Source organism: Amblyomma americanum, chromosome 4, assembly GCF_052857255.1.
Source record: "Amblyomma americanum isolate KBUSLIRL-KWMA chromosome 4, ASM5285725v1, whole genome shotgun sequence".
In the NCBI taxonomy this organism is placed as follows: Eukaryota; Metazoa; Arthropoda; class Arachnida; order Ixodida; family Ixodidae; genus Amblyomma; species Amblyomma americanum.
This window is the reverse complement of record NC_135500.1, coordinates 43,145,916-43,171,712: the sequence shown is the minus strand read 5'-3', so window position 1 is coordinate 43,171,712 and position 25,797 is coordinate 43,145,916. Positions and strand designations below refer to the sequence as shown.

The 25,797-nt window shown below is 48.2% G+C and overlaps 1 protein-coding gene across 7 annotated transcripts in view; it reads left to right on the top strand.

The window, feature by feature from the left end:
- Nucleotides 1-25,797, top strand: part of LOC144127912 (uncharacterized) — an 89,919-nt gene that overhangs the window by 26,810 nt on the left and 37,312 nt on the right. The window contains exons 1-2 of one of the 7 annotated variants that reach the window (XM_077660900.1): nucleotides 14,117-14,327; nucleotides 22,444-22,694. The exons of 1 other annotated variant lie outside the window; for it this stretch is intronic. Coding sequence is in view for 1 of the 6 variants with exons in the window: in XM_077660899.1 (XP_077517025.1) it covers nucleotides 14,309-14,327 (19 nt within the window). In the remaining 5 variants the exon portion in view is untranslated. Of the gene's footprint in view, nucleotides 1-14,115; nucleotides 14,328-22,443; nucleotides 22,695-25,797 lie in introns of those variants that run through there. 5 more of the 7 variants (XR_013313616.1, XM_077660901.1, XM_077660899.1 and 2 more) reach the window with 5 other exon arrangements.

Genomic DNA, 25,797 nt, shown 5'->3' with positions numbered 1-25,797 from the left:
TAAACTTAGTGAGTTTTTCTTCAGCATGTGTCCAGACCATAAATATGTCATCGATGAATCTTCTGTAAAATATTGGTTTAAAAGGAGAGTTGTTGAGGAATTTCGTCTCAAGCACAGCCATGAATATATTAGCGTAATTTGGTCCAATTTTGGTTCCCATTGACGTTCCACTTCTTTGCACGTAGTGCTGGCCATTAAACTCGAAGTTATTTAACTCCAGTATCAGTTTTAACATCCCCTGGAGCCCTCATCTTGCTTTGGTCGCCATCAGGCCGCGTCGGGCTTTGCGAAAAACTTCTGTCCCGGTATGTTGGCCCATACCAGTGAAGCCCATGCCGTACGACTCCCTGATCTGCGTCCTCAACGCCAAAATGAGCCAGAAGCTGGTGTCCGAGCTACCCGAAGACGGTCTATGCGACTTCTCCTTCTACCAGGCGGACGAGACAGAGCACGCCATCCTCAAGGGTCCCGGGGGCGGAGCACACGGTATGTTGGCCCATACCGTGTGCTCCGCCAGGTCACCGCTGTCACCTACGAGATCACCCCTGCCTTCCCGGAGACCACCTCCCATGCACCTCAGCGTGACGTTGTTCACGTCTCTCGCATCAAGCTCTACCTCTCGCCATCCGTTGCCACGTCCTAATCTACACAGAGACGGTTTTTTTGCGACCGGGGCCCGTGCAACGGATATTCTTGGTGAAGGCGAGGTGAACGAAGTGTCTCGGAGGTGCGCGTGCTCCGTGCTTGGGTGCTCTGTGTTGTGCTCTGTGCGGGCCCTGTGCTCTTGACCTGTCTGCTGTGCCCGGGGCGTTCTTGCGTCGGTCCCGTCTTGTACCACGTAACAATATAGTTTAGTTTAGTTAATAAGGCTTAACGTCCCAAAGCGACTCAGGCTATGAGGGACACCGTAGTGAAGGGCTCTGAAAATTTCGATCACTTGGGGTTCTTTAACGTGCACTGTCATCGCACAGTACACGGGCCTCTAGAATTTCGCCTCCATCGAAATTCGACCACCGCGGCCGGGATCGAACCCGCTTGTCATCCCGGTTAGCTCAGTTGGTAGAGCGACTGCTCCGGTGTAGCGGTGGTCACGGGCTCGAACCCCGGCCCAGGCCGAATTTTTTAGCTATGAAGTTCTGTATAGCTTTCTTTTGTAGCCGTATGGCTGCGCTCGGCTGGATGTGAATGAGTAAATCCTTATTACAAATCTACTCCACCTCGGGGGATTCCCCTAAATATTTGACCAACAGCGCTCTCACTTCGAGTTATTGATCAATTCGCTCTCGCCCTACCATAAGCTTGCCGTCCCGTTTAGCTCAGTTGGTAGAGCGACTGCTCCGGTGTAGCGGTGGTCTCGGGTTCGAACCCCGGACCAGGACGAATTTTTCTTTACGAAGTTTCTGAGAAAGCTGTACAGCTTTCTTTTGTAGCCGAGTGGCTACGCTCAGGTAGGTGGATGTCAGTGAGCAATTATTTCCTTATTACAAATGTCGCTCCACCTTGGGGGATTCCAATTAACTTATGACTTTATATATATATATATATATATATATATATATATATATATATATATATATATATATATATATATATATATATATATATATATATATATATATATAATTGTATAAGCAGGTGGATCGACTTCGACATGCCTGCGCACTCATAAGCCCTGTATGAATAAGACCAAAAAGGAATAACTTGAGGGGACACAAGCTCCACCTTAAGAGCGTGATGCAATAGCGTTAATGGGCCCTTCAGCGACCTGGGGCCCTCTTTGTGGACCACTTCGCAGAGACGGACACTGCTTTTTCTTTCAGCTTCACATGATACTTACCCCAGCCTTCACGGTACAATGCGATAGCATTAGAGACCCTTCCCGGGCAGGTACTGCTTTTCTGTCGCCTAGGTTCTGCCTACATGAACATTTAAAGAGGATTGGTGATTCTCGATTTAACATTCATATAGTGCAGCAGCGGTTAAGTGACCCTGCAGGTGGTTGTTTCAAACTCAGCCGCCGGAGGAGCTTGTGAGACCCCGGTTGCTTTTGCCGAGCAACCTCTTGCGACCAATCATTAATTTAATTGCCACCTGTCACGGCGGGCAGGTTACTCACACCCCATTGTGCAGGTTCCCACTTTTTACGATGGGCAGGTTCTGATGACATGACAACGTCACGTGACCTAGGTGTCACTGGGGCACCTGCTTTTCCGTTCACTACGCCATCGGCGCCGACGATATCGACAACGGGGGATTTCCTGAATAACGGGAGCTTTAACGCTCTCGCGTTCAAAATTTTTATCATCATCATACGAGTACGGTTTAATTAATGTTTCTTTTTCAAAACATGGGGAGGTGAAAGAAAAAATGCTGCTGAGCAGCAGCTTGACAAGCTCTCACCCCCTTTTTACATAGGCACAGCAGATCATAAAACCTACATATACAGATAAGCATGCACGCACGCGCGCACACACACACACACACACACACACACACGCACACACACACACACACACACACACACACACACACACACACACACACACACACACACACACACACACACACACACACACACACACACACACACACACGCAAAAAAACAGGTTCGTTGGTTATTTTACATCACTAAAGTAAAAATGCTCAAAGACAATTTGCGTGAAATGTACAAGTACAAAATGAAGTGTAAGTATGCATGTTCAAAATGATTTCAAAAGTTCGAAAGAACAGCAGTAACTACGCGCACTGCCGGGCATCATACTGACTACGCCCACTGCAGGGCAAAGGCCTCTGCCATGTCTCTCTGATTACCCTGTCCTGTGCCATCTGCGGCCACCCTATCCCCGTAAACTCATTTAGGGGGGATGCCGGGCTGAAATACCGATTTTCAGAAAAAAAATTGTTTTTAAGTTTTAGTTGTTTTCTGAACTGCTGGTTTAATGAAGAATATTCTGACAAAGTTTAGTTGTTATCTGAGCAGTAGAAAAGAAGAAATTATTTCTTTTCACGAAGCGGTGGCACGCATTTACCATCGAAAGCGTCTATGAACGGGCTTCTCAAGACGCGGCCACAGTGCGAGCAAAAAACTGAACGCGCAGTGAATGTCCAAGTTATTAGTAGTACTGGTGGTTTATTAAAATAATAATAAAAAGGAACGATAAGATTTTTGCCAGCCCCGGCATCTGCCATCGATGCTGAAGCATCTGAGCTGGGCCAGCTGAATTAAGGGTAGCAGGCAGAATGGAGAAATGAAATGAAAGAAGTGAGTGGACAGGAAGAGAAGATAAGAGAGAGGTAATATACACAAACCATTTACACAATAAGAAATGTGTACATGTTCCGCGCGTGATTAGTTCATGATGAAGCACGCATGTTAGGAAGTTTGTTAGAAAGTTTGTTTCACGCGCTTTTTAGTCACGGAAGACCTTTATTGAGAATACTCAAGGACACTAACGAAAAACTGCAAATAAAAGCCTATTTCTGGCTACAACGACTGCAGAGTGAATCGCATACCGAAATAGGAGCTCGGATTGGCGGAAATATATCACGTGACCACCCAACGTTCTTTTCGCGCGATTCGGAGTTATTCCCGCTTTGGTTGTGTTCGACGCTTGCTATCAGTTCCATTTTCTTCCTTCTGTGAGTTTATTCCGATCAGCGGGTGGCCGGTGGTGGGACCGGAAGATGCTGGCAATGAAGGCTTCGACAAGGAGAGGCTTCAAGGAGCGAACACGCACCACGAGAGCGAGAGGCCTACACAGCACGGGTTATCGCCAGCAATTGAGCGCCTGCTTGGGCGTTCGCAACGCCCAAGCCTGCCGCGGAAAGCCGACGCGGACCCTTCGAGCTGCGATGATGGTTCATCACCCGAAGGGCTAATCTGCATCACTAAGAACAGTGGAGACTACGGCAGCTTTGGCTTTACTAGAATTTAATGAGGGTACACGTGACATCAAGAGAGTGACAAGTTGGAACTAGAACACGGAGTCCAGACGATGAAGCACGTCCAGCAAGCAACCCATAAAAGTATTTCCCTAGCGAACGCAAGGGCGATGGTCATCTCTAAAGCTGAAAAAAAAAAACAAAGCTTCAAGCATTTGCCACACAGCAGCGTCGGGTTGAAGAGGAGGGCCCGACCTATAAAGCAGGGCACTTTGAATAATTTTTTTCTACCCCAAAATAAAATAGCGTGTACTGAAATCTTTAAACTCATTTTTCTCAGTATGCACTTTTTGGGTCCTTCCAAAAGTAGACGCTCAGGTATTTGTTGCGATGTTGCCCCTTCGAGTAGCTGATCTCGTACGGCCTTCTCGATTTGGTCACCGAAGTCGCAGCTTGCGGCGAGCTCACGTGGTGCAGCGGCATACGCTTCCAAGGGCTCACCCGGCAGTTGGCGACGCTGCCGAAGGCGGTGTCGCTCCATCAGTTCGTTGACGCTTGTAGCGAAATGCTTGTCAAGCAGTGCAAGTGCCTCGTCGAAAACATCGGTGTCGGGCTCGGTCTTGACATTCACGTTGATGAGCTCCAACGCGGTAAGTGGCGCCAAACTAATATATTCGCTGCCCCTCCAAGCCCAGTGCATTCAGTAGGATAGCTTTTCTGCGTCGATGCGTGAGGTCCTCACCACCGATTGCCTCTAAGTAGTTGAGGAACGCTAGCTTCCACTGTTTCCATGGCACTGATGCAGGACCCGGCGTAGCAAGAAACGGAGGCGGCGGCGGGTTGCAATTGAACAAGGCAGCCATGGACTGCCGGCGTAGAGTGAATCGCAGGCGTCAACAAAACAGGGCGACAATGGCAGCGCTGCGAGGCCTAACTTGCCGGCGCAAAGTCGCGAGCGACGGAGAATGCTGGAGCGGACGACGCAGTTCGAGCTCGCATCCTTGAGGTTGACTAAGCTTCGGGGCGATGCTGGCAGGCGTGTGCCGTACACAGTTTTACCTCGTCGCCATTTTATGTTGTATCGCGGCCCGAAGAAAAAGGGCGCGAAAATAAGAGAAGACACCGGGTAGGGAGCCCAACCTCCGGTAACGGCGAACAAAACCAGAGAGCGTTCATTTTAGGTAAGCGTCTTATATAGCCTCCGCCAGGGGGGCACACAATGTTGTTTGCACAGAATGAGTTCCAAGAGGTTGCCAACGCGCAACATAGAAAAAGATACACCTGAGAACACCACACCTACCAAGTGCGCTTAACCCGATTCTTAATCTTCTAGTTTTTTTCGCTGTCATGATTCGGGTCTGCGGTCACTACCTGCCCTAAGTAGACGTATTCCCTTACCGCTTCCAGCACCTCGCTATTCCTGTTCCTTGTTCACTTGAACGTTAGCGGTGTAAGGTACAAATCAGAAGCGACAGACCGCTTATTATTTTTAGGTGAAAGGATAAATTTAAGCCGTTGGATTTTTCGCCGGGTTTGGAGGGGCGGTATGTGATGTTGAAGCATCAGACCTGTGAGTGAGTCAGTAGCGCGGCATTTAGGATATATAGACCGAACAGCTTTACGTGGGGCTCTTTCTATGTCGTAATGATAATTGCTTGTGAGGATCCCAGACAGCGCACTCGTACTCTAGTTTCGGTCTAATCATGATGGCATATGCCAACAATCTAACGTTAGCAGGTGCTTGTTTTAGTTTGTCTTATACAACAAACATTACAGTAAGAAGTGCACACAGGATCAATATGTTGGTTCCAGCTAAGATTGTTCGTTACTGTTACTTCAAGGTACTTGTAGTCGTGAACTTCTGAAAGGTGTCTTGTACGGAGGCTATGAGAGAAAGACTGACGGTTAGGGATTCGCATCAATGCTGTCTTGTGAGAACTAAGTTTCATTGCCCAATTATGGCACCAATCACTGATATTCTGTAGGTTAGAATTAAGTAAAAGCTGATCTTCTGGAGCCGTAATTTTATTAAACAAAACGCAATCGTCCGCAAACAACTTGATCAGAACAGGAATAGTAATGATGTCAGTAAGGCCGTTAATATACATAAAGAATAATGATGGGCCAAGCACACTCCGTTGTGGGACGCCATAAGTGACTTGAACTTTGTTAGAACAGTTATCATCGATGCTTATATATCGACGACGGTTAGATAAAAAAAAACAGAAAGAATGAATACCGATTGCTTGAAATTTGTGAATGTGTTTACAGTGCGGAACTAAATAAGAAGCTTTGCTAAAGGAAAATAGCCTCGACCTAGCCTGAATTGTCAAGAACCTGAGCAAAATTATGAATAACACATATGAGTTGAGTGAGTGTCGAAAAACGCTCCCAAAATCCATGCTTGAAAGCCGGAATATGACGTTATCATGAATATTTTTTTATGTTATTGGCTATAATGTGTTCAAGAAGCTTGCAGCAGGATGAGGTTATCGATATGGGGCGACAGTTATCAAGAATTGTGGTATTACCTTTCTTGTGGGCAGGCAAAACGCATGGCACCCTCCAATGGGATGGTAGTTTCCCGGACAAAAGAGAAGAACAAAGAATGTGGGCACGGAAGTGAGAAAGCATTTCAGCATGGCGGTGTAAAAAAAAGCATTGGGTATTTCTTCAGAGCCATTGCTCGATTTTGTTTTCAGATTCAATATCATCCCAAACATACCAAGCTGTGACACAAGATCATGATAAGCCTGAGAACATAAAGCATGGGCTGGAACACTAGGCGTTGGTTTAGAGGACACTCCATGAATGTCATCTTTTGCACACTTGTGGCCAAGGCGGCACCACAAGATGAAGATGACGGCGCGGGTGGCGCTTGCTTGCGCCGTTGAGTAAAACTGCAGAGGGAAGCAGCACACAGAAGGCTAGGCGCTCTACGAGGTTCTTTCTCCACTGTTCCAGAAATCTCTATGGCGCGCGCTGGCTAGATTGCTTCCACGCTGCGCCGGTCTTCCGAATGTGCGCCGAATATTGTGACACTGCCCCTCACTTTAAGACTATTGCACAACAATAATCACAAAACACAAAAATGCGCACGCAAATGCATAAGCACTCAAAAAATATGATGAAAAATGCCAAGATGATTACATCAGTACAGTGATGTTTCCACATAATAACAATTTGCGTATAAACCGCTGTCATATATATGACATATGTGACACTGTCAAGTGTGATATGTTTTCATATATATGACACTTGACAGTGGTCACAATGCACTTCAGAGCACGTCGCAACTCGGCAACACAGTTAACAAGGAGTACTCAGTTGCAAGGCATACTTTCACATTCGGGCTAGATAAGTATTGAACATGACTATTTCCGTCAAGCTTTCGGTCGCGCTTTTGATTCTCTTTCGTACGTGACTCTGGCCTTTCCTTCTGTCGCGAGCTCTGCTCTTCTTCCGCCTTCTGCTGAAGCTTCTCTTCCTTACGCGGTTTTGGCTCCGCTCCCCACTCGTACTCCTGTCGTGTTCTCTGCCCAGACTTCGACTCCTTTTCCAGTGGCTAGCACGTCTCTTGCGAACAAAAGTAACGCCAGTTCGCTCATGACGGCTCCACCTCTCGCGTCTTCCTTATCGGTGTGCGCTATTCATTTCGCGCTTTCGACTCCAGACTGAGTCTTTACTGAACGCTGGGCTCTTTCGTCTTGTCTTCTTTCTCACTTTGCTGAAATGCTCGTGCACCTCGCTTGTACCTAGCTGACTCAGTTGTCTTCAGCTTGGTTCTCTTTCTTTCCAGCCTCTTCTTGACTTTTCTCCGAGGCCTGTCTTGCTCGACTACACCTGCATCGGAGGTGTTCGATTCGCTTCTCTTTATGTTGGCTTTCTTCCAAATTCTTCCTCTGGGCAAGCCCGGCTCATTTCCAGATGCATCATCCGACCTACGCCCTCGTGATGAAACCACTGTTTAAGTCTATTTTTGTTTTTCACGGACTGAACTTTCTCTTCTGTCCAATGTTTTCTTCTTTCTCTTCCTGACCTTGCCTTGTGCACCGTTCTCAAAACACGGCTCATTGGCCATTGGAGACTCATTCTCATCGCTTCTGCTCAGTACTCCTTCCCCATTTCCCTCTGTCAGCTAGTCACCTTTGTGCAGTCGTAAAAAGGCTCCCCACAGGCAAAAATTTCCTCGCCTTCTTCATCGGGAAATACCTCCTCGCTGCTCGAGGGTTCCCGCGGAACAGTTTCCTGTCTTTCACTGAGTGCGCTCTCCTAAGCTACAGCCACGTCGGAGCTTTCGCAATTTTTAAGATTTGAGCGCTCCTTCTCACGGTCACTACTGCAACATTCAGACGTGCAGCACTGTGATTTGGCGCTGCAGCTCCAACTTCTTTTGTCGTCTTCGGTCGGCATCTCTCTGACTGAAGCGTCAGGTTGGCCTTCTCCCCGGTGCCTACTATACCTAGGTAGTAGCTGCACTCACTTTCCAGAGGAAGCGACACTCCGGTCCGGTATTCTCTCTCTGCGATCTCATTTGCAGGAACGGGCTGTTCCGCAACCAAACACAGGCCTGGGGAGCTGGCTACAACCACTTCTGTGGTTGCCAACGAATCAGACTCGTTATTCTTCCACCCGGCCTCTCCGGAGTAAGCTCCACTGGCTCGATCCCTGGCGTTCCTCAAACGCCCAACTTCAGCAAGCTCCCTTAGAAGGATTGCTTTCTCTCTTTCATAAGCCCTTTCGGTCTCTTCCTCTATCCTTTCCCATTCTCTCTCTTCTTCACGTTTTCTTTGTTTCTGTTTCTCAGCGGCTCCTCGAGCACGCTGTCTTACTCTCTCTTCCTCTTCTTGGAGTCCCTTACATTTCTGGTCCACCCACTGCACAGGTTCTGTTCCCTTCAGGTCTTTTTGAAGGTCTAATTCAGCAATCCAGTTGAGCTTCATTCCGAGCCTGAACTCTTCAAATGCAGCACATAACCACTGCTCGGTGAACCTATGGTGAACAATATACCTCGGTGAATACCTCGGTAAAAACAATATAGCTCTGCTCGTTTACGACGTGAACAAAGGTTCACAAAACAGAACAAACTTTATACAGCAAAGAGACGATACAGAGGATTTTCTAATCACTCGCACGGACACACGCAAAGTGATTCACAATACAATGCAACTCGTGCAAAGTAACGCTCGAGAGAGACTACAAAACAACAAAAAGCTTTTGACCTAAAGTGTACTAACACAAGAGAGAGACAAGCATACAAAACACAGTTTGTTCACCGGGCACTGCGACAATCCGACGATCGGAGGATTACGACGGAGCTGTCCCGCAAGCTGACGCACGCTCTCGCTGGTCCGTGTCTGGGCGAGCGGTGCGGGCGTGCGGGCGCGCACCTCCGAAGATTAAACGGCGCCCCGGTCTGACTGACAGCAGTCAACGCCTTCCATATATAGGTGCGCTCCACGTCTTCGTTCTTCGCGCCAAGGCAGGCACGCACATACGCACAGTATTAACTGCACAATTTGCTTCTCATTCTCGCTCCTGGCGCGCTCCCGATTGACCAAGCATGGAGACCTTTTTCCAGAAAGTTCTAGTTCTTTCTTCCGATCCACCGCCAGCGGCGCGAAAACGAAGTGGAGAGGGCATCACATAGCACGCTCTGGCGCCGCGCCGGCGAGTAAAGTGGAAAGGGCAGCAACAGACACAAGGCTAGGCGTTCTCCACTTCTCCAGAAATTTTCATAGCGCGCACGGTCGAATTGCTTCCACGCTGCGCCGGTCTTCCAATTGTGCGCCGAATTTTGTGACAACGAAAATGGTTGCCTTGTTTAAACGACAAAGAGGCTACTTTCACCGAGAGCAGAGTTTTATAAGCTAGAAAAGGCCAAAACAGGAAAGATTAAATACAAGTGAAGCCAACGCTGGCCGACTTTGGGAATAAACTGGTGCATCGACAGTTTCTTGGGGGTAGATTCGAGAGGTTAGGTTGCATCACCGTTCGCTTCAAAACGGTGATAACGAAGTTATTTCGCCGTATGTGTGACGAGTTCCAATCGAGTGGCGGAAAAAACTTTAGACGCAATTTGCTCAGCAATAAACACGTGTTCTGCTGTCGGACGAGCATCGACATACATAAAGAGAGCCCCCATAGAATCGAATTTTGCTGGAAAACAAAGAATGAACGCGTTGGTCGTCGGTGTCCATTTAAAGTGTTTTCTATGGAGAAACTCAGTTCGGATGATTTTCTCGAGCAGCGACTAATTCAAATTGTAGGTTATAAGTTTTGCGGTTTAAGGTCCTGAAACCACTCGTGAATCATGAGAGAAGCCTCACTGGAGGACTCCGGACTAGTTTAACCACCTGGGGCTCTTTAACGTGCACCGACATCGCACGTCACACAGGCGCCTATCAAACGCGGCCGCAGCAGCCGGGATTGAACCCGGGTCTTCCGGCTCAACGCTGACGTGACTCACATGAGACACCGCGGTGTGTTTATAATTCAATATCGCGTGGCAGAGGACGTCCGGCAACGACACAATTTCGAGATCACAAGTGCACGATGTGGTCAGTGTATGCACCCCCATCTTTGTAAGTGGTTCAATTTAGATAGAACTCGCATTGACACGAACCATCTTTCTACACAGAAAGTTCTTATTAACGTCGTTCTACTGTACAAACAAGCCAGAAGCTCGGATTCGAAGACGGTGTTAAATCGAGGTTCTAGAAATTGAGCTTTTAGCTGTAATTATGCATGAACATTTACTCTAGGGGGACACATGATGGTGCTGCTCTAAAGACTGATAAATCAAGCAGGACTAAAATTTAACGCTATGTAAGCCTCTTCCGAAGCACATCTTTTTTTTTTTCCCTTGTGCATTCGCGGGGTTGATTTCGGACGGCGTTGGCAGCATCGTCAAGGAAGGCGTGCAAAACGTACGCAAGCCGGGCAGTAAGAAGCTAGCAAGTGGATTCCGGAAGTAATCTTTCCCGCCATGCAGCCAGAAAAGAAACCAGAGTCGTGACTATATGCGCGTTAAGCGGTAGCCTGCGCACCCTTGAAATAGTCGCGGCTCTTGCAATGCCAATCTGACGTAGTAATGTTTGGTTTATGGGGGTTTAACGTCCCAAAGCGACTCAGGGACGTAGTAATGACGCAATTTCATCAAAAAATCATCGATTTGTAGCAGCATGTATCAGGTGTAATAGAAAGGCTCAGGTTGGTGCAATTGGCGCACCATTCACATCACTGCCATTGTAGTAATGTGGATATTGTTTGGGAATAATTCGCGCACTTCCCTCAACGCGAATAATTCAAGCAGCCAGGCTGCATCTCGTGTTTTTCACAAAGCATACCATTATAACACGCACTACATGGAGTGAAGCACAAGGCAAAATGGAGATGAGAAGCCATTTTTCATTGAACTGCGTGACTGGTCCAGACTGCACCAACGTTGTCAAAGATTGAACTTGTCAGTGACCTGGCACAAAATGTATTTTCTTTATATTCGTTTTTGAACTCATCTTCACTGAGTAGAAATTTGCTTTCAAGTGTTAGGTCAGGCAGGTCCAAAATTTTCCAGAAAGTCAAAATCTGCATCCAAATTTAAGGTGTTTCATTGCAAGGGCCTGCAAAAATCTTTTTTTTTCTTCGAAAATCAAGGGCATTCAAGGATTTCAAGGGCCTGTGATAGCGCTGGCTGCAATTAATCCTAAGGATGACTCTATCGAATGTATAAAAGGAAGCATCTTAAAGCACTGCACTGGAGCGAATATGAGAGACCGCAGAAAAGATGCAGACATTCGTGATTTAAAACTTTTATTAGAGACACTGTTGCAGCCGCCCATTCAATACAGGTTTCACAAAATGGCAACGCAGTTGGAGGTGTGAATGGTCAGCAGATACTCTCAGGGCCATTGGAAATTATGAAAAGACAAGATGTAATAACCCAGGACATGTTCATCGGGTACGCATAACTGAGCTTGATCATGCTGCCGTTAGGTAACATAAGAGTAGCATAGTATAACAACACCCACTCTGTTAGAAGTCGATGCAGATTGATTCGTTCATGCTTGATCCCAGTTGCACCAATCATCAAAGTGACGCTGACCGGTCATCAAAGAAATAACCCTCAAATAACGAGCATCGAAGTGCACTGCCAAATCTCCAAACACGAGCAGACGCTGCAGCCGGTCCACTTGCGGCGTAAAACGAGATAGTTGACGGGAGTTCGATGGTCGCTGTCATGTAGAGCTTAGCAAATCCTTGAAAATGCTTGGTTTTTGTAGAGCTTCTGTTGGATACATTTCCTCAAAGCTGTCCAGCTACAAGCTCTGAGGTGTGGCAGCCCAGCAGCACCTGCATGGATGCCTTGTCACCTCAGATGAGCCTCTCCTCTGCTCGTGCAGGGGTACCATGCACTACAAGATGACCCTGCTGGGATAGTAAAACCTCGCTCATAACTGCGCAACAGCAAGGCAACTTTCACTTCCCCCATTGATGCATCAGTTCACAGGAGCATAATTCCACAGGTGGTAGCGTGGCAGGCAGGCAAAAGCTGTGCACTGCAAAAAATTCTCTTCAACTATTAGCCGCAAGCAAGTTTGTGATATATAGCCCAAAGCAATTAGTTTGTGATGCACTCCAAAGGACATGGCAAGAATTTCAACGGGGGTGTTTCCGCCAACATGCGCGATAACAAAAAAGCAAGCAGACAGCGCACTTCCACGGAGTTAAACCAAGACTTTAAACCTGGGCCTTCATGCACAGCCTTCCTGACAGGCAACGGAGCGTTGGTAAATAGGCCGCTGGTGCGCTGATTTTACGTGTGACCGGTAACTGAAACCTAGCTAGTACCTACCGAGCAGAGAAAGTAGGAAGGAAAGGAATGATTTTCCGGGTACAAATTCAGCCAAAACGGCCTTCCCGGTTACATGCAGAAGCAGCTGCGAGGCCAACTTCGCTCTCAGACCAAACACGTTGCCAAGGAAAGCGGTGCAACGGTCGACAGACCCCAGTGAGGCTAACACCGCCTGCACAAACACCACCACCAAGACCACGAGAGTCGTGCACTGTAGCCGCGGACCAGAACATCGTCGTTCCAACGACTCCACGCGTCCAGGCTACTTGCAGCCACAAGCGGTCGCCAGTGTAATGGAGTGGCAGGCCATATATGGTAGGCAAACCCAAGGCAGTGGCGAATCTTAGGCTGCAGTCCCTCTGCGCAGGTCGAGCACACAAAGTAGAGTAGCCGGGTAGATGCACTTGTGTCTCGTTGCTTTGAACAACGTGCACCAACTCGCGCCACAAAGGTCATCTTCAGCAAGTGTGAGGCTCCGGAACGGAACAAAACAATCCACGGGGCCATTCTGCACAGGAACAATAATGTTGAAATGCTTAATTATTAAACGCAGCCAATCGCGACGATAGCGCAAATACGAATTCGAGCAGTATCAGGCCTAAAAAAAAAAACGACTCCGACGGTATTGAATAACGAATCACCGCACTGACCCAACAAAAACACTTGAAATAAAGTAGTGCTAGCAATATAAACAATGCTAAACGCTAAAAAACGCGCTGCTAGACAGGGCCCATGACTAGACAAAGAAAATTTATTGGGTTTAATGTCCCAAAGCGACTGACGCTATAAGGGACGCCGTACTATAGTGCTCCGGATAATTTCAAGCACATGGAGGGGGGGGGGGTGGGGGGGGGGGGGTCTTTAACGTGCACTGACATCGCACAGTACACGGGTCTCAATTAAGCATTTCGCCTCCATGGAAATGCGACCACCGCGGCCGGGATCGAACACGCGTCTTTCGGGTCAGCAGCCGAGCAGCTCGAGCCACCGCGGCGGCTAAGACAAAGAAGATTAAACACGACTTCGTCGACGGCAGAGCGTCCAGCCTTCGGTCCTAGCAGTTACAAACGCATTCATTTTGGTTTGCAGCAGCATGCACACCATGACGCACATAGAATCAAACATCACATGGAATATGCATGGAATCAAACATGGAATCAAACAACCCGCCTTGCAAACCGCCGCCCTAGTGGTTGACGTTGCCCCTAATCGTAGCATTATGTGCTTCACAACAATTTTCAGCGAAGGTATTAACTCGAATGCAATAAAAAATGCGTACTACACAGTATCTTTCGACTACGCCAAAATATAAGTGAAAAAATAATCTAGATAAGAGCGATCCCGTAGTTAATCCAAGTCCATTTGTCGACTTTTTTATTTATACGGGTTTTTGGCGCGGCAGAGAGGGGGCCGTTGTGCGGTTGTGCTCTTCATCTCGTTCGTGTTCGGCGCGTCTGCTGTGGTATGGTTTTAAGTTCAATTTAAGATTTTTGCCCTTGAACCTGCAACTGTTTTTCTCTTGGAAAGCGGCTTTTTAGAGAAAGAAGGTCAGACAGCAGCGATGCAACCCGCATGCCCGCTAGTATGCGAGGTAAGACCTGTGTCCCATCCTTCAACGGGCATTTGTGCGGAAGCGGGCCTGACAAAAAGGCAGAACGACACCTTGTCACGTGTAAGCGGGAAAGTAGACCGCGGTCATGTTTACGTGATCACACGCAGGGGCTTGTCACTAGATCAATTGAGTAGCCTCGAAATATGACACCGCATTACTAGTGTTCCTTCCGCTTTTTCCGCGGAAACGGTCACTATCGCTGTCGCCAAGTTCTAGCGGTGATAATGTTTGTTTATTCGATGTCGCCGAGCGGGACCAAGTAGGGCCGCTGCAAATGTGAATATCACCGAAGCAGGGTTGTGGATCAATGGTGCATTGTCGAGCGTACTCACGGCCCGCTTTTCTCTTCGTAGAAGTTCTTAGAAATGCTGCTGGCGTTCCATTTAATCGCACACGTTGTTCTGCGAACGGGCGCTAGCTGTTTCAAGCAGCAGGCACCCCTGTTCACTGGACGCCACGCACAACTTAAGCATTGAACAAGTTGAGGGATACAAATGCGTGAATGGAGCTTACTCTTAGACCGCAGCAGTGGCCAAGTGGTTCAGCATCCGACTCGCATGTGGGAGGCGCGGGGTTCGATCCCCAGTGCCGCCGGGTACCCACCGGTGATACAATGGGTACAAGCTTTCGTCTGGTCTGGTGCTCGGCTTATTTAATGTGAAATGCTTGGGAAATGGGTCTTTGACCCCACATTGAGAAGTCGAAAATACCTTGTGCCATGGCGCTCTTTGGCCATAGATGCCCTTGCGCCATAAAAATCCATATCCAGCTTACTCTTCGTAGTGCATGGCCCAATTCGCTTTCAGCATAGAAGGGCAGGGGTAATGTGGGGCTTGTTATGGTATGCAAATGAAGCTAGCCAACAGTCATCGAAACCAAGAAAATCATAAGGGAATGTTTGTTTTTTAAAATTTTTGTCAACTTATGATGTTGATCTTTGGCCTTCCTTGGTTTCGGCTTCCTTTGTTGCTAAACGACTTTGAAGTATGCAGTAAACCACTCCCATGTTTTCCTGAAGTCGCAGTGCGCTCAGCTTTCCATCAATTTTTTTTTTTTATGTAGTAAAATCTGACACTTAATATTGTGGGAGCTGGTTGCCAGTAATTCAGCGTACTGTATCACCGGAATCTCACTGAGCATCCGCGATGTTCAGAACATGATGCTTCGGTGTTTAAATCTGGTTAATATTTTGCGCAGAGGACTGCGCGGTGAAGTCCTTATTATGGTTAGTCATCGACACGCACACAGAGCCCTGCACACACCAGTATCCCTACACACACAAACAGCAACACACAGGCATTTTCTCATTTGAGTCCAGCCCGGTAGTGCACGTAAAATGCGTCTGCTTCATGGAACGTGATGCTGTACGTGCGAGTTGCTATTCCCTTGGGACGGCATCATCAACATCATCAGCCCGACTACGCCCACTGCAGGGCAAAGGCCTCTCCCGTGTCTCTCCAATTAACCCTGTTCTTTGTCAGCTGCTCAAACCATATGCCCGCAAACTTCTTAATCTCATCCGCCCACCTATCTTTCTGTCATCACCTGCTATGTTTGCCTTCTCTTGTAATTCATTCCGTTCACCGTACGGTTACATGTCTTGCCTGAGCCCATTTCTTCCTCTTGATTTCGTCTAGGACGTCACTAACCCGCATTTGCTCACTTGTGGTCTCTTAACGTTGCACCTATTATTTTTCTTTCCATAGCTTGCTGTGCTGTCCTTAACTTGAGCTTAACCCTTTGTGTTAGCCTGCACGTTTCTGCCCCATAGGTAGGTACTGGTAAGATACACCTGTAGTATGCTTTTCTCCTCGGGGATATTGGTAAACTGCCATTCATGATGTGAGAGAACCTGCCATATGCGCTCCACCTCATTGTTAATCTTCGAGTTATTTCCCTTTCATGGTGCCGCCGCGGTGGCTGAGTGGTTACGGCGCTCGGCTGCTGGCCCGAAAGACGCGGGTTCAATCCCGGCCACGGCGGTTGAATTTCAATGGAGGCGAAATTCTAGAGGCTTGTGTACTGTGCGATGTCAGTGCACGTTAAAGAACCCCAGATGGTCGAAATTTCCGGAGCCCATCACTACGGCGTCCCTCATAGCCTGAGTAGCTTTGGGACGTTAAACCCTATAAACCATTTCCCTTTCATGAACCGGATCAGCAGTCACTACTTGCCCTGAGTAGACGTATTCCTTTACCACTTCCAGCACCTCACTGACAAATGTGAACTGCTGTTTATTTGCTGGCCTGTTGAACATTACTTTGGTTTTCTGCAGCCGCCGTGGTGGCTTGGTGGTTATGAAGCTCGGCTGCTGACTCGAAAGAAGTGGGTTCGATCCCGGTCGCGGCGGCCGAATTTCGATGGAGACGAAATGGTAGAGGCCCGTGTACCGTGCGATGTCGGCGCACATTAAAGAGCCCCAGGTGGTCGGAATTTCCGGAGCCTTTCACTACGGCGTCCCTCACAGCTTGAGTTGCTTTGGGACTTTAAAACCCATAAACTAACTTTGGTTTTCTGCATGTCAATTTTTAGACCCACCATTCTGCTCTGCCTGTCCAACTCATTAATCATGCTTTGCAGTTAATCTCCTGAGTGGCTCAGCATGGCAATGTCATCAGCAAACCGCAGATTATTTAGGTATTCTCCAGTAACTCTTATCCCTACCTGTTCCCAATTCAGGCCTCAGAATAGCTCCTGTAAACAGGCGGTGAATAGCATTGGCAAGATCGTGTCTCCTTGCCTGACACCCTCGCAACAAAGAGGCCCCGGTAATTTGCAGAGGATTGCGCATCAGGGCATCGAGATTGTGATAACATGACTGCTGCATCATTGATTCTAAAAAGGGCAGGGTTCCTTGTTAGGCTGTCTGTGGCGCATTCCTTTCTTTACCTCTAAGCTGTCACAATCTTCACAATCTAAAGTGAGTAGTGAACTTTCTTTCTTGAAGAGGAGTTCTGAACGTGTTGTGAACATTTTGAGCTGATGACCACATTGTATTCCTCAGTACCCTCTGTTCACTATTAATATTTAAGACTTTTTAAAACTGTCTAATAATTAGTTTTCCTTAGTGCCGATTAATATCATTAGCTGGATTCATCTGAGTTCCAGAGACCAGTGCAAAAAGAATTACTGAAATGGGAGCATGCAAACGAAAGTTATTCCACTTTGAAAGTTCAAATTAAAAAGATCTGAACGAAAACGCATTTCACTTGCCCAGTTCACTCACCCAGTACTGAGATTGGGCGTCACCAATCGCAACCATGCCTGGCACACCCGCAGTGGAAGCTTGCATGCAATTGTTGCTTTGACGGGGATGCCCATAACCGCACATTTTGACTACGTCATCCCCCCTGTCTAGGGGTGACTAACTCACCAAACGAAGCTCTCTGATGTTGGTAGGATTGAAAGGCTGTCGCCCCCCCCCCCCCCCCCCCCCCCTCCCCCCCAACCTCGCCTCCCGTCACCTTTCCAGCCTTTCTATTGACATTTTAGGGCAAGGTGTGCCGACCGTTCCTTTTTTTTTTTCTTTTGCTGCCTTCTTGGTGTGGTTTGAACAACGGCACTGTTAATGAAAGTCTGAAGCGGAATGGAAAGTGTCGCCCCTCGTGTTGATCTTGTTTGTTTTGGTTCGCTTTCACTGTTTCTTTCCAGTTTTTGTAACATGCAAAAAGCTTACAGTACTCAGAGACATAGTACTTTGGATCCATGTCGCGAATATAATGGAACAAGATTCAAATTGGATGTCCAACCAATCGGAAAGGCAGCACCCAATCTGGATGCCACCTCATTTCTGCTGCCTAAAATGGCTGCTACGTTGCTGCAAAATCAGCTCGAAACGAGCATTTCTGGAGAAGATTAAAATATAAAAATTACGATTTCGATGACCTCTTTGGGCGTTTAAGCGTCACAATGTCCCTTACTCTGCATACAAATAATAAAGACATCATGCCTTATCTACTTCGCAGGTCCCCTATTAAGAAGCAATGCAAAACTGCACTGTATGGTTGGAGGCATTACTTCCAAAACTTTTGGGCACAGTTTTAACGGCTGGTCCCATTCATGAAACGTCTCAAATGACTGAAAAACAAGCCTAGCATATTTGTTTCGCAAGTCCAAGGTGGGAATTGACTCCTAGGTATTGTAGCAGATGTACTGTTGTCTGTTACAGTTGTCTAAGCTCATGTCATGAATTTTTTGCAGAATGGAGCTTTTGGCATAAATAATTAAAACTAAAAAGACAAACTGCGGCAAAATTTTGATTCATATGTGAACGTGTCAAAGCCTAAGGAGCTGCTCTTTAAGCTCGCTTTGACAAAGCAAGCAGTACAGCATGGCTACCTCGAACCCGGTCTCCATTTGGTAGCGTGTCCGAATCATCAGGCTGAAAAAAGGTGGAAGCTTGAAGTTTGGGAAAACAAAAACAAGCAGGTTTAATGGCACTTTTAGGAAGCTTATTTACACATTGAAGAAAGAAAAAAAGAGTCGAAATTTAAGAGTTCATAGTTTCGAGAGACTAGATGAGCCTTGTCGCCAGGGCCCGGATTATCCCTTAGCACTTGGCACGTTCCTTAAATCCCCTAAGGTTCCGCCCCTTCATCAGGCGATGGCCAATTCAACGCGAGGCACATTTCTCCAATATCAAAGTTGCACAGCACTGTAGCAGGCAGGGTCACTCTTTGCAGAGTCAACCCGTGGGAACGGGCGAGGAGAAATAAGAAGTCCGCTACTATTTCTTGTAGTGCAGCAACAGTGGTGCAAGTGGCTCCGTGTCCCCGAAAGCACATGCAGTCCTTGCGACGCCGCGGGCCTCAACCGCGGTGAGCACTCTATAGTAGGGCCGGCTCCTGACGGAAACGAATAATTATTTCATAGCACCGTCCCTTTATTGCCCCGAATGGCGCCTTTGGTTCAGTCCGTTGTTGGTCGCGGTCCCCAGGCGTCTTTCTCCGGGAAGCAGTCAAAGGGAAGGTCATTAGCACCGAGAGAAGCGTGAGAAAATTTCGCAGGCTCTTTCTCAGTGCGGCACCCATCTTTGGGGTCGTCAGCCACTTGACGCCGTCAGAGTCGCTGCTGCTGTCACTACCACCGTGGTCACCCCAGTCGAGGGAGTCTACACGTTAATGCACTTAGGCTGGAGTGCATCCCGTTCGTGACAGCACCCCCGCTGCCAGACAATGAGTCCGGAAGATGAGCTGCACCTCGCAGCTCAGCTGACTGGATGTGTGAGTATGAGCTCTCGTTCCATAGTCCTCCAGGCCTCTCCTCATTGTGGTTTCTATGTCCAGCTCTGGGAATTTCTTTGCAAGGTGAGGCAAATGGGACAACAAATGCCAAGGCACGCACAATAAAAGGAAGTGTTGTCTGAAGCCCACTCGTCCCGCCAGACCATCACCAAAGCAAAACTGATTACGCTGTAGAGATGCCTCTAAAATCCCTCTGCAATTAAACCAAATTTCCACGAAGAACACAAAGGGTAAACCAGATGCAAGTTTGAGGTATTTAAACCTCTCCAAATCATTGTCATCATGCGTGACACTTCAAGACAGATGTAAAATTATAATTGGTCTGTAATTGGTCGGCAAGGTGGAAACGGTGGAGGCTCACTCGCCGTGCAAGAACTTCCGCAGTGTCACCACAATGGGGCAGGTGGCTTTCGCTTTGTCTGAACTCTTCTAGTCAGTTTGGCCTTCATGTGGTGCCTATCGCATCTCGAGAGCCGCGGTGACATCTCGAACGATTGCGCTGTTGACCGGCCTTCACCCTTCCAATGCTTTGGGCCCGTACTTTGGAGACTAAATCCAGACTACCGTTTGGCTTGGCTGGCTTGGCTCTCCTTGCGCACGGCCGCCTTCCGGAAACTGCCCTAGCTGTTCTGTTTTGTGCTTCTTCTTTTCTCACGATGCCCTCACCCTTCACATCTGTCCTTTCACACAGCACCGAGCCGAATTTCCCACTTGAATTCGAACTATCATCTCACGCTTTCGACTGCACGTCGTAACCCCTTTATTGTCCCAAGTGCACTTTACTTTCTGCTGAGCCAAGCAACTTGCTCTCCTGAGGCTTGCTATCTGACTCCACGATCCTAACTCCCTGGCCCTCAACTTGATATGAACCACGCTCTTTGACTAACGTTGCATTCTGGCCTGGGGTTTCAGCGGCGTACTCGGGTGCTCGCGGGCACTCTCTTTACAGCAAAGCATCTCCAATACTTGGCTACTATTGTTCACCAGCCGCATCGAAGGAGGGTCTCCTTTGATTCCATCACTGCGCTGGCCTGTGAGTTCACTGCTCTCTTTTTGAGAGAAAGCATCAGCCCCACCTGTCAAAGTAGCCTCTGCTTCAGGGCTGGAGACGGCCACATTGCCTTTGTTCACATTATCAATGCTCGCTAACGAAGCAGGCCGCTCGGCTTTGTTTTCAGCGGAGTTGCTGCTACTCTTTTTCTCTAGCTCTAAAGCGACAAATGCTGCCCCTGCAGCTTCTGTTCTTTTCTGGGCTTAAACCTGCCCTGTCGTTGCTCTCCTAAGCAACGGCTGTGTCGCTAGCTGACCAAGCGGAGTTTCTAGGCTGGTCACTGACACTTAGATGGACGCGCTGCCCGCTTCCATCACTTCAGACATCAGAGTCCACCTTTAAACGAATGGCAAAATACCCGTAAGAGCGCTTTTCGCGGTCTCATAGTTATCGACCTCCTCGTCAGACAGGCATGCTAATACGCCACCGACATTACCTGGGAGGATGGCTACCAACATCACTGACCAGTAGCCCTTGTGTAGCTCCTCCTCAGCGCAAACCTGCTTAAAATTTGCTAGGAAAGTTCTGAAACTTTCTCCTCTTAGAAAACTTTTCAAATGAGCTCTCACTGAAAACTTTTCAAATGAGCTCTCACTCTTTCCCATTTCTGCAACTGAACTTTACATGTTAGCTCCTGCTGCTCTTGTTCGCATAGTTTCTCTAGCTCAGCCCTGCTCTCGCGACACTTCGCCTGCCGTTCCCTTTCTCATTCCTTGCAATGTTTTCGCCATTCCTGTTCTTTCTCCTCACGAAGCCTTCGGTCCAGAATCGTTTCCCACGTCTCGTCTGCGTCCGCGACTGTCACCTCCTCCGCCCGCGTAACGTCCAAAATCGCTTCTCATGTTTTAGTGGGGTCGACTGAAATGCCCAGTTCTTCCAAAATTTCAAGGAGGTCCTCTGCCTTGAACTTCTTCATTGCGGAACACACCTAGTGCCGCTCATTCCCGCTAAAACATCTCAACTTGTAACGAACAAAACAAAACTGCCAAAATTTCATTTCCCAGATAACCAAAATCCCACACCTAACATCTGCCTGTGCTAGTGCAGGTCCAATGAGATGAGTGGCAAACATTGGGCACTCACCCTGCCGAGATACAGCTGACACCGTCAGTCCCATAGTTGTCGGGGTCCGTAGGAGCCGATGACTTGACTTGTCCATCTCAGTTTCCATCGAGATTTTGGGACTCAGCTTCTGTCCATCTCACTGCTGGCAGCCAGTTGTCGTGGCGCATAGGCTATTTCGTAGCTCCATTTGGTAGCGTGTCTGAGTCTTCTGGCTGAGGAAAGATGGAAGCTTGAAGTTTGGGAAAACAAAAACAAACGGGTTTAATAGCACTTTTACGGAACTTATTTACATATTGAAGAAAGAGCAAAGAGTCAAAATTTAAGAGTTCATAGCGTCTAGAGAATAGAGAGAGTAGAGAGCCTTGTCGCCAGGGCCCAGAGCGTCCTTTCGCACTCAGCATGCTCCTTAAATCACCTAAGTTTCCGCCCTTTTATCAGGCAGTGACGAATCCATCACGAGGCACATTTCTCCAGGATAAAAGTTGCACAGCACTGTACCAGGCGGAGTCTCTCGTTGCAGAGTCAACCCGTGGGAATGGGCGAGGAGAAATCAGAAGTCCGCTGGTGTTTCTTGTGCTGCAGCAAAAGTGCTGCAAGCGGCTTCGTGTCCCCGAATACACGTGTAGTCCTTGCGACGCCGCAGGCCTCAACTGCGGCGAGCTCTCTACAGTAGGGCTGGTTCCTGACGGAAAGGGATAATTATTTCATGGCGCTCTCCCTTTATTCCCCCGAATAGGTGCCCTTGATTCGGTCCGTCATCGGTTGCTGTCCCCAGGCGTCCTTCTCCGGGAAGCAGTCAAAGGGAAGGTCATTCCCGCCGAGTAAAGCATAAGAAAATTCCGCACTCTTCTTTCGGGTCATCAGCCACTTGACGCCGTCGAAGGCACCGCTGCTGTCACTGCTACCATGGTCATCCCAGTCGAGGGAATCTGCACCTGAATCCACTTAGGCTGGAGTGCATCCCGTTCATAACAGCGTCTGTGCTAGGTGGGCAACGTTTACATTAGCTTGTTGAATGGCAGTGCGAAACTAGATTTTTGTTCTTTTCCAAGGCAAAGAAGTGAGAGAGGTGGCTGTACCTGGCTTTTCGCAGGAGCTTCCACTTTGAGCTATGAAAGCAGTGTGAAAGAATGTTGATGAAGACAGTGAAGTGAGCACGACAGGCACTAACCTTATTAGCGGGTGAGCCGGTTTAACCGGTGAGCATGATTTAACCAGCTCCAAGTGAACCACTTTTCAGAATGTGAACAGGCATGTTGCAAACAAGGCAGAGGTCTAGATTAGCAGCATGTGGATACTGATACCAGGTTTAGGGAAAACAATACAAAAGGAGAAAAGAAAACAAAACAGGAAGAAAAGCAGAGAGTTGGTGGGGACACCTTAAGGGTATGACGTTGATAGCATTCTTGAGTCCCTTCAGCAGCCTGGGATCCTCTTTGATACCACTTTGCAAACATAGACACTTTCTTTTAGTGAGCTAGTACTGTATGCCTCGCTAGAAAAAAAAGCCTTCCTTTCTGTGGTTGAAGCCTGAGGATGTCAGGCTGCCCACAACCCTGTGGACAGGTTGCAAAATCCGGTGGGCAGGTGGGAAAGTGGAAAGGGAAAAACTGATTTTGTGGCAGCTGCAACCAAGTGAACAGAAGGAAATCATGTCTCACTAGTTCCTTCCAAGGTGAAACAGGCTACATTATAGCTACAACTCAGTGGAAAGGAGGAAACCTGCATCATGGCAGTTCTAGGCACATGTTCAGATTGCAGCAGAGTGGAAAACCACATTATGTGTGGGAGGTAGGTGGTGTAGTGTGCCAAAAAAGGTGCAGTTGGGCAAGCGCACCTTCGTTGCTTTGGTTTAACTTTGTAAATCGTGAATCATTTTCTTCTTTTTTTTAATACACTACGCTAAGGTTCTCAATCACTGACTTTGCCTAAGTCTGACCTTGAGAGTGTAGCCTCGAATGTAAAGTTAAATGAAATGCGATGTGCTAGTGCACATACTTAGCATTTGGCTAAATAAGCCTGGTCCACGACCCAAGGGGCGGCAGTTCGAGTCCCAGCTCGATGATTTCTCTTTTTAGTGCAGTTGCTTTTCTTTTTTCAGAGACACAGTGTAATGGTGAGGGAATGATGTCATGACCCTGTAGACCAGTGAGGAATTGTGTAGTGATGCACAGTTGTACTGTTTGATCATGTGGGGGGTTTGAATTACACACGCGAGGCCATGTGGTTGTGACGTCATGGCCCTCTCAGCCGATCTGGATTATCTCAACACAGCACCAATGCCCACAGCTACAACGCTGGCTCACGGCGATGAGCAGCAAGGTTCCAACAAGTTGGAAATTTTCGCTTCGACACGCCGCTCAATCGCTCACTTACTTGCATGTGAGCCAGCCTTAAATGCTGTCGCATTCAAACGCAAGTAGAAATTAACACCTAGAAGCCAGGTTATAATTAAGGGTTGGACTTTTCTGTTTAAACTGAAAACTCCAATAAAAGTACACCAAATTCTTGTTTTGAAATTTATTTTAAAGGGACAGTGAGGAGAACTCTATCAAATTTTTTTTGTTAGCAAAATCTGATAGTTCGGCATTTCATGCCTTTGTTGCCACTTGTCCGGAAGCAAAAGATGCATTTATTTCAAAGAAATTTGGATTCGAAGTTGAAAAAGTTTTTCCCGCCGCTCCGATTCAAACTCGGAAACTCTTATGACATCACGGCGCACTCTTTATGGCGTCATAGGACAGAGTGACGTGCAGCGTGACATAAGCGCACACTCCGTGATTTTTGGCGGCTAGCGGTGCGGTCTAGCAGAAGCATAAATGAAAGCTACTGCCCCCGCACGTTGAAGGCATCTATCGGGGGTCGCAACCATCGCTTCTTTTACGTTTGCACCGGCGTCTTGCCAGCGTTACGATAGATCCCTTTCCCGAACCCGACGACGAAGTTCTCGCAAAAACTCCGGCCTGCATTTCAGCGACCTCAGGCCCACAGAGCGTGCGATGCCTTTGAGGGAGCACGGTTAGGTTAGGCGCCGTCGGGTCATTTCCCCCTTCTGCCATGAGCAGCCGTTGCTAATTAAATATCATAACCCCAGTGCGGGGAGTCGCGAGGCGCCAGGACAAGGTTGGCGCGTCGCGCCAATCGGAGGCTGGCCGGGGCTTTGGGGCCAACAGATTGTGATTCCTTGAACGGTGTGGTTGCATGGGGCAGCAGGCGGCGTCGAGGTCTCCCACGGTTGCAAGGGCCAGGTTATTTATTTATTTTTTGCCACAAAAAACAGATGGGCGCTCAAGGGTGGTCCCGTTTAAAGTTGGCGGCTTAAAAGTAAAGTCGACGCACGACGCTTCAACGGCTTCTGCGTGTTTCCGGAGGTACGGGGTCCACTGGATTGGGCTCTCTTGCCTACTTGCATGTACCTTCAGATGTGTATTGTGAATGGATTAAATTAGCCGAGAGCTCGAAAAGAACAGCTCCGCCCAACTGCCGAAGCTATTGAATGACGTCACAACGCGCACCTCGCCGTGGAGCCGAATCAATCTGGCCGGGCCGGTGGCGGCTGGCACACTCGGCACGAAATAGAGACATGCTCCAAGTCTCTGCCAGTGCGGTCAGAGTGCGCCGAAGCCACCGAACGCGTCGGCGGTCAAGCGCAGTTGGACGGCCGACGTGATGTCGCCGTGCGGCACGCGCGCGTTACGCCGGAGTATAAACGCACCTTAACAGAGCCTGCGCTTAACCGCTAACCAATGTATTCGGTGGCAGCATCTATGGGAGCCATTGAAACCCCCCGCCCACTCACTGAATAAAAAAAAAGCCTGTGCTGAGGCTCGGAATCAGACCAGGGCCTTTGGCGTTTGAGACGGAGACGCTACCACTCCGTCACGATGGCTGAAGATTTAACCATGAATAAAGGCGCATCTAGTGAATGCACTCTTCCTACGCAGAAGTCTCCGCGCTTTCGCTACATATATCCTGGCCTAACACAGCTAGGCCATCAGCAATTTTTCTTAACTGCCTTGTACCTTTTCTCCCGTCCCTAACAAACGATTTCCGTTAAGTAGTTTGAAGTTGACAGGCACAGCCGGGAATG